Here is an 8015-nt window from a genome sequence, read left to right as displayed (position 1 = left end):
GCTGTGTCCAGCGCGGCTGTCCTGTCCTGTGGTCCCACCAGCCGGGCGTGGCTTCTTTGCCATCTGCGTATTCTCTGGGGGGAGATGTTTGTTACATCTCTGCATCTACAGATGTCTCTGGCCCGTTCTTAAGCGGGTTGTTTCCTTACTGTTGAGGCTCAAGCGTTCCTGTGTATTTTGAACGGTGGGCCTTGGTGGGATGTGACACCTGTCTGCTTCTCTCCTTAGGCGAAGCCTGCCTTTTCTTACTCCTTGACACCCGAGGCCTTGCTCAGGTGCTGGCCGCGTACAAGATGCTCTGGGTTCTGCTCCTGGCTGTGCTGGTTTCGCTGGGACGCCCTCACGGCGGTCTGCTGGTGTCTGGGCTGCCGTTGAGCGTGGGGATGGTTCTCTGCTGCCTTGTTTCCTGGCCGGTGCCCACCGGCCCCTGTGTACCAGCAGAGAGTGGGCCGGGGACACTTCGTGCAGGACCTCCCTGCCCCTGTGTGGCCTCACTCGGCAGCAGCACTCCTGCCACGGCCTCCTCCAGAGGGTGCCTCCGCCCCCCTGGGCACGGGTGAAGGTGACGGCTGGGATCACGCTGCCACCGTGTCCCCTGCCGGCCAGGCCCCTCCACCCCGCTCTTGCGTGGCTGCACTTGTACCCCCAGGAGGCTTGCTGAGCTTAGCAAATACGAATGCAGGGCACCCTGTGCAGTCTCAGACAGACCGCGAGGGACGTTTAGGGTAAGGATGGCCTCTGCAGCGCTGGTGAGCTACTCTGGCTAAAGACAGGATTCCCTGTTTGTCTGATAAAGCTGATCTGGCGGCACTGCCCCCGGGGCACTGGCCAACATCTGGGGACACTTGCGGTTGTGACTCAGGGCTGGGGGTGTAGGTGCTCCTGGCATCGAATGGGCTGGGACTTGGGGTGCTCTCAGTGCCCTGCTGTGCCCAGGATGGCCCCCCAGGGCGGCCCAGCCCACACGTCAGCCCCTGCGCACAGGCTCGCCTTACGTCGCCCCCTCTCCTGCTGACCTGGCCCCCGTTCCTCAGCTGCGGCAGGGCCAGCAGATGGTCTGACTTGGGGGCACAGGGGAGCAGGGGTGCATTGCAGCTTTGTTGGTCCCAGAGGCTGCGTGACACACAGAACGTGGCCCTGCCCGCTGTGGCCTGCCTCATCGCCCTGACTGGGTCAGCTCCCTCCCCGGCCAGGACCTGCAGAGGTGCGTGCTCCCCCTTGACCTCACATCGTGCCCCCCCATGCTTGATCGGTCCCTGTGCCAGCGTTTCACGTCTCTGTCGGCTGCTTTTATATATCTGCATGTGGCTGGGACTCCTGACAATGGGGAAAGGCTTATGGTGGAGGATGACCTTTTACCGCTTTCCTTTGACCCCCACAGACACCCCGAGTCCCGCCTTCCCAGGCAGCTTCTTCCTTTTTTTTTTTTTTAACTTTTTCTTTTGAAATAATTGTAGAATCACAGGAAGCAGAAAACGGAACAGGGAGGCCCCCAGTACCCCTCCCCCAGTCCCACACGCAGTGTCTTGCCTTCTGTAGTCTGGGGTGACAGTCGGGTGGGGCGTGGGCCACCACAGAGCGCATGCAGGTTCCTCCCGGGCTCCAAGTGCTTGCGTGTGCGTGTACCTGTGTGCAGATGTCTGTGACTCCCGTGTGGGCCATGTCACTTCGATGAGGACAGCTCTTCCATCACCACGGGGTCCCCTTCTCCCCGGGTGCAGCACTCCGCCCTTCTCAGCCCCAGCTCCTCACCCGGCCTCTCTGAGGGGTGGTCATCTCAGGAGGGTCGGACGGAGGGAGTGGGGTGGGATTGGGCTCACACCCTCTGATGCCCTTTGGCTCTGTCCACCTCATCAGGGTGGAGCGATGGCTCCTGTTTACAGGGATAAGTGTGGACACAGCGGGGTGTGCGTTATAGGCTGACCTTCCAGACGTGGGGCACCAAGCAGACCCCTGCAGCTCTTTCCTCTGAGGATGACTGGTTCCTCCCGGGCAGCACTTAAGCCTGTCCTGTCTGGGGGCACCAGCTGATGGGGTCTGGGGGAGGGGTCGGGGGCACCAGCTGGGGGGGTCTGGGGGAGGGGGCGGGGGCACCAGCTGAGGGGGTCTGGGGGAGGGGTCGGGGACACCAGCTGGTGGGGTCTGTGGGAGGGGTCTGGGACACCAGCTGAGGGGCTCTGGGGGAGGGGTTGGGGGCACCAGCTGGTAGTCTCTGGGGGGGGTCGGGGACACCAGCTGAGGGGGTCTGGGGGAGGGGTCAGGAGAACCAGCTGGTGGTCTCTGGGGGAGGGGTCGGGGGCACCAGCTGAGGGGGTCTGGGGGAGGGGTCTGGGACACCAGCTGGTGGGCTCTGGGGGAGGGTCTGGTACACCAATTGATGGCCTTTCTCTGACACACTCCTGGACTGTCTTACCCACTTCCTGTCTCAGTTTCCTCTGGGCTGTGGGTCCTTGTTCAGTCGTCATCTACAACCAGGACCCCAGCTAGGTAGTTGTGTGGGTCCTGAACGTCTCCACCAAGGTCACCTGCACTGGGCTCTTCTCTGGGCTCATTTGTCCATAAGCACTGCCGCTGTCCCACCTGGTTCCTGCACTGGTGACCAGGTTCCAGGGTCACTTCAGGGGGAGTGGCTGCCCAGAGTGTGGGTTAGGATGTTCATGGGCCCTAACTGGGTTCCCGGGCTCCCCTAGGGAAGTGGGCGGTGGGCATGGGCATCCCCTACTCCGCGATGTGTCTGCTGCCCTACCAGCTCCCCCAGCCTCTGCCCCTGTTGAGATCTGAGTGCCACCTCCTAGGACGTGTGGTTTCTGTGGAGCTGGGGGAGAGAGGGCCTCCTGGCCATCAGGCTGCTGCCGGTAGCTTTCCGCCTTTCTCCGTGAGGACGCACAGCGCTGTGGTCCCGGCCCCGCCGTCTACCTGCCGACCCATCGCGTCTCCTCCACCCAGTGGTTTGCCCCTTGCTGTGCAGCAGCTCGGCCAGCGCCCTGGTGCGGCGCGGTCCGCAGCGGACTCGGGGGCTCCAGCGCGCCGCCTGTGGGGGGTGCAGCGCGTAGCCGTCCCCACGTTCAGGAGCCCCCGTCTCTGCCCGCAGACTCCCCGAGCACGACGAGGCACCCGCCTTCCTCCTGGAGTGCGACCGCGCGGTGCTGGGCGCGCTGCAGAGACACCTGGCGCTGTACAAGATCCGGCGGAAGGTCACGGTGGAGCCGCGCCCCGAGCTGCGCGTGTGGGCTGTGCTGCCCCGCACCCCGGAGGAGGCCGGCGGGGCTGCGCCGCTGCGGGAGCAGGCCGAGGGGGCCACCATCCTCACCCGCGACCCCCGGACCGCCCGCATGGGCTGGCGCCTTCTCACCCAGGACGAGGGCCTGGCCCTGGTGCCCGGCGGCCGGCTGGGAGACCTCCGGGACTATCACCGGCACCGGTACCAGCAAGGTGTGGGCGCGGTCCCAGGCCGTGCTGGGGGGCGGGGAGCGGCGGGGGCTCGCTGCGTGGTGGGCCGGTGCCCTGGGGGGCCGGGGTGAAGGGTCGGCTCCAGCGCTAGCTCGTCAGCCCCCATCCCCCGCCCGTGCCGGAGGATAGGGCACAGAGCGCGCGCCCTGCGGGGAGTGGTGCAGGGGAGGGGCCGCCCCCAGCCCCGGCGGACATCTCAGCGCTCAGGGAGCTGCTTCCTCCACCCCACAGGCGTTCCCGAGGGGATCCATGACCTGCCGCCAGGAGTGGCCCTGCCCCTGGAGTCCAACCTGGCTTTCATGAATGGTGTCAGCTTCACCAAGGGCTGCTACATCGGCCAGGAGCTGACGGCCCGCACCCACCACATGGGCGTCATCCGCAAGCGCCTCTTCCCGGTGCGGCTGTCGGGCCCTCTCCCGGCCGGCGGCATCAGCCCTGGCACCTCGGTGCTCACTGCGTCCGGGCAGGCAGCCGGCAAGTACAGGGCAGGCCAGGGGGACGTGGGCCTGGCCTTGCTGCGGTCAGAGCAAATCAAGGGCCCTCTCCACATCAGGATCGCTGAGAGTGGCCACGTGGCCTTAACTGCGTCCGTGCCGGACTGGTGGCCCACAGCCACCAAGTAGCTCTGGAGCTGCCAGGGGCTGTGGAGGGCCCTGTCCATCTGCTGCGCTCTGCAGGCTGGCCCCCACTTCCCACGGTTGTCTGGTGAATGCACACACCCCCCGGAGGCCCCCCAGTGTCGTGGGCCTCCCAGGGCTGCGGGCATCGTGGGTGTGCAGGTATGGCCCGGACGTTTCCCACAGAGGGTCCGATGCCCAGCTCGGGCTGTCCCCTCCCGGCCACTCTGTGGCCAGGAGGGGCAGGAGCCCTCCCGCAGCCTGGAGGTGAGGACAAGCAGGCCCTGCACCTGCTTCTGGGCTGAGCTGAGCTGCAGCTTCTGCCAGATGAGGATGGACAAGACCCCAGCTGTACGGGTTTAGAGGGTGTTCAGCCATCCGCCCAGGACAAGGACAGTCCAGAGCCTTGCCCCTGGGCTGCCTGCACCCGTCTCCCATCTGGGCTTGGCTGAAAGGACAGGTGGGCCCTGGGAACTGCCTTACCATGTGCAGGCTGTGGGGGGCCCCGCCAGCATTTCAGATGGGGTCCCCACCTGTGCACTGTGGTCTCGGCAGCATGCGCCCCACCCCCGGGGCTGCTCAGGGTGCGGGGAGGAGCTTCTGCTTGGTTTCCTTATTGCTGGTTTGAGATGTTGCTGTGTCCTGACAGCTGACTCCCCCCTCCTTAAACCACTGACTTCCATTGTCCCCTGCAATGTGAACCTCATGCTTACAGGGTGTCCCACTTGATGCTCTAGGGCGGCTATTAAAGCGTGACCCACCAGCAGCCTGTGTGGACCTCTGGTTTCATTTTGGGCGGAAGGTGGTGGGATGTGGCTTTGGGTAGAGCAGATACGCTGAGAGCACACGGGGTGAAACCTAGCCTCAGAGTGCTGGGACGGCAGGGGAGCACTGGGTCTGGAGCAGACGGTGGAGGGCAGGGCTTGGGAGCGGTTGCAGCCCCAGGCCCCTCAGCTCTGGCTCCCCTTTATATCCTCGGAGGGGAGAGATTACCAGGAAACCATGTTAATGCCAGCACCTGGGCCGTCATGGGGTGGTGGTAAGTCCTGCAAGTGTGTACCCCCCTCAGCACCCACTGGCTGGTCTCCAGACCAACGCCAGGCCCCAGTCAGGGTTTGGTCTCCCGTGCAGCCGAGGGCCGCTCAGCGCCCCTCAGTGTGTGACCCAGGGCCTGGGCGCCAGCCTCGCACAACGGGTGTGCGTGCTCAGAACCTGCGCTGCTGCTGAAGACACTCCAGGCTCCTCAGGGTCTGTGGACCCACCTGCAGAGTGTGGGCAGTGGCGTGGGTGGGACCTAGAGCCCCCGTGCTGGGAGCCGGGAGCAAACGAGGGAGCTCAGCCACGGGGGTTGGCGGCTAGCTCGGACAGCTTCCCAGTGAAATGCTGCCTTTGGGATCCCGTGTCTTCTGTCTTCAGGATTCCGGGTCACTGGGACCTGAGATTACTCCGCTCAGACCCAGATGAACACACAGTCCATGTTCTACCTCGGGGCTTTTTAAGGGAAGCTGCCGTTCAACAGAAGTGCTCCCTTCGTTGGACAGAACGAGGCCCTTTTCACAGAAACCCTGGTGCTTTCAAGAATCTCTGGCTCCTAGGAGCTGTAAATCGGGCCTCCTGGTGCACACGGCCGGGATCCGAGGGGACGTCTGCCTCTGAGTGTGTGTAGGCTGATCTCTGAGAGTCGGAGCTGGTGCCAGAAAGGCCCCTGTGGTTCTGTCTACCTCAGTTTGTACCGAGTACAGAGTTACAGGAAGTAAGCTGTCATTCACTGCGGCCCGATGCCCCGGGAGGGTCCGAGTGGTGGCCAGGGCACTTCGGTACCCTCCACAGCAGGCAGATGTCCACACAGCCAACTGGTGTGGAAACGGCACCCCGCCCGGGCCCCGGGCACAGGGGCCCGGCAGGCAGATCAGAACGGTCGCTCTGTCTTGCTGGTGGCCGTTCCACGCTGAGCGCGTCTTCTGGTCATGTCACTTCTATACTGTTGTGGGTACGCTGGCTTCGTAATTCAGCCGGAAATCGGGAAGTCTGACGCCTCCAGCTTTCTTCTTCCTCAAGATTGCTTTGGCTGTTATTCATGGCCTTTCATCGTTCCCTACCAATTTTAGGACTGTTTGCTCTTTTTCTCTGAAAGATGCCATTGGATTTTTTAGGGCTTGGCCTGAACCTGTAGATTGCATTTGGTAGTATGCATGTCTTAGCGACATTAATTCTTCCGGTCTGTGAGCATGGTATATATTTCCCTTTACTTGTGTCTTCAGCTCTTTTCATCCATGACTTACAGATTTCAGTGTGCAGGTCTTTCATTTCCTTGGTTAAATTTATCCCTGGTATTTCATGCTTTTTGAGTCAATTGAAACGGGATTGTTTTGTTACTTCCCTTTGCTATTAGTGTATAGAAATGCAACAGATTTCTGCATATTGATTCTGTGTCCTGCAACTTTATCGGGCATCCTGGCTCTTGGTGCTTTGCTCCTCTGTGTGAATGTGAGCACATTGTTTGTGCTCTGTTCTCACACATGCTCACTCACACACACAACTGCATTCAATTTGTCCAGCTGGGGGGAGTGGCCATCCTAGTGCTCTTGATTTTTCAAGCCCATGGACATCACAGATCCCTTCATTTATTGAAGTCTAATTTAATGTCTTTTACAGCAGCTGTATCATTTTCCTAACGTTCTTACCTATCTTTTGTTAAATTCACCCATGTGTTCTTAAAAACAGTTGTATTATTACTGCAAAGGGCCCCTCTGTGAAACTGCACTTGCCTAAGTTCTTCTCATGCACGTATAGGAATAGATTTGCAAAACTGTACATGGTTCTTACTGATTCTCTTCTGTAGGGGGTGCAGGGGAGCGTAGACAGTCCTGTAATCTGAGGATGAGCGACGGTTTCGTGTCTCTCTGGCGGCCCACACGCCTTCACCGTTTCCCTGCCCTCCCGCCACGTGTTGAGTTCAGTGGGGAGGTGGCACCTCAGCCCACTCTTGATCCTCAAGGAGGGGCTGTTGCTGTTTTACCGCTTGACCCCTGCTGCTGAGATTTTTTGGTAGGTACCCTTTCTCAGGCTGAGAAAGTTCTCATGACCGGAAGTCTTCGTTTGCTAAGATGTTTCTTTGTTCTGGATTTTTTTTTCGTTATTCTGTGTGTGTGTGTGTGTGTGTGTGTGTGTGTTTAATCACAAATGGGGGCACCTGGGTGGCTCACTCAGTTGGTTGCGTGTCCGATTCTTGGTTTTGACCCAGGTCATGATCGGGGTCATGGGATTGAGCCCCGCGTGGGGCTCTGCGCTCAGCGAGGAGTCTGCCTGAGATTCTCTCTCTCTATCTCTCTGGCCCTGCCCCTCCCCCACCCTGCCCACACACTCTGCCCCCAAAAATTAAAAATAAAAATCACGACTGGTTGTTGGAGTTTACTGAGTTTTGCAGGTGTGAATTGAAATGGTGATTGTGTTTTCTAAGAACTTGTCTGCATCATCTAAGTTTTCAATTCGTTGTGATGAGATCGTTCACAATATCGTTTTTTAAAAAAAATGATCTCTATTGCAGTGTGAACTGCATCCGTGTGAAGTACACAATGCAGGGAGTTTTGGGAACTGTCTCCTCGTCGCCCTGCCCCTGGCAGCCACCGTTTTACTCTCTGTTACTGTGAATTTGACCCTTTCTTTTTCTTCTCCATTTGCGCTGCATGAGTTCCTTTTGGACACTAACCCCTTGTCAGCCATGTGGTTTACAAATATGTTCCCCCATTCTAGCTGTCTTTTCACCGTGTGGTCCCCCCTCCCGACAAGACTTATCACTTGTGCTTGGGTGTCATGTCCAAAAAATCATGGCCAACACCACCATCAAGGAGAATTTTCCCTGTGTTTTCTTCTAGGGATTTTACAGTTTCGGGTCTTACACTTACCTCTTTAATCTCTTTTGACTTAATTTTTGGGCATGGTGTGCGG

At 59.8% G+C, this 8015-nt stretch overlaps 1 protein-coding gene across 1 annotated transcript; it reads left to right on the top strand.

The window, feature by feature from the left end:
• Nucleotides 1–28: 28 nt before the first annotated feature.
• Nucleotides 29–7150, top strand: IBA57 (iron-sulfur cluster assembly factor IBA57). The gene is made up of 4 exons (XM_032397874.1): nt 29–1204; nt 2796–2987; nt 3092–3432; nt 3682–7150. The coding sequence occupies exons 3-4, from the start codon at nt 3333–3335 to the stop codon at nt 4071–4073; spliced, it is 492 nt and encodes a 163-aa protein (XP_032253765.1). The 5' UTR covers nt 29–1204; nt 2796–2987; nt 3092–3332; the 3' UTR covers nt 4074–7150.
• The last annotated feature ends 865 nt before the right edge of the window (nt 7151–8015 follow it).

Source organism: Phoca vitulina, unplaced genomic scaffold, assembly GCF_004348235.1.
Source record: "Phoca vitulina isolate PV1807 unplaced genomic scaffold, GSC_HSeal_1.0 scaffold106, whole genome shotgun sequence".
In the NCBI taxonomy this organism is placed as follows: Eukaryota; Metazoa; Chordata; class Mammalia; order Carnivora; family Phocidae; genus Phoca; species Phoca vitulina.
This window is presented reverse-complemented; position numbering and strand designations above follow the sequence as displayed.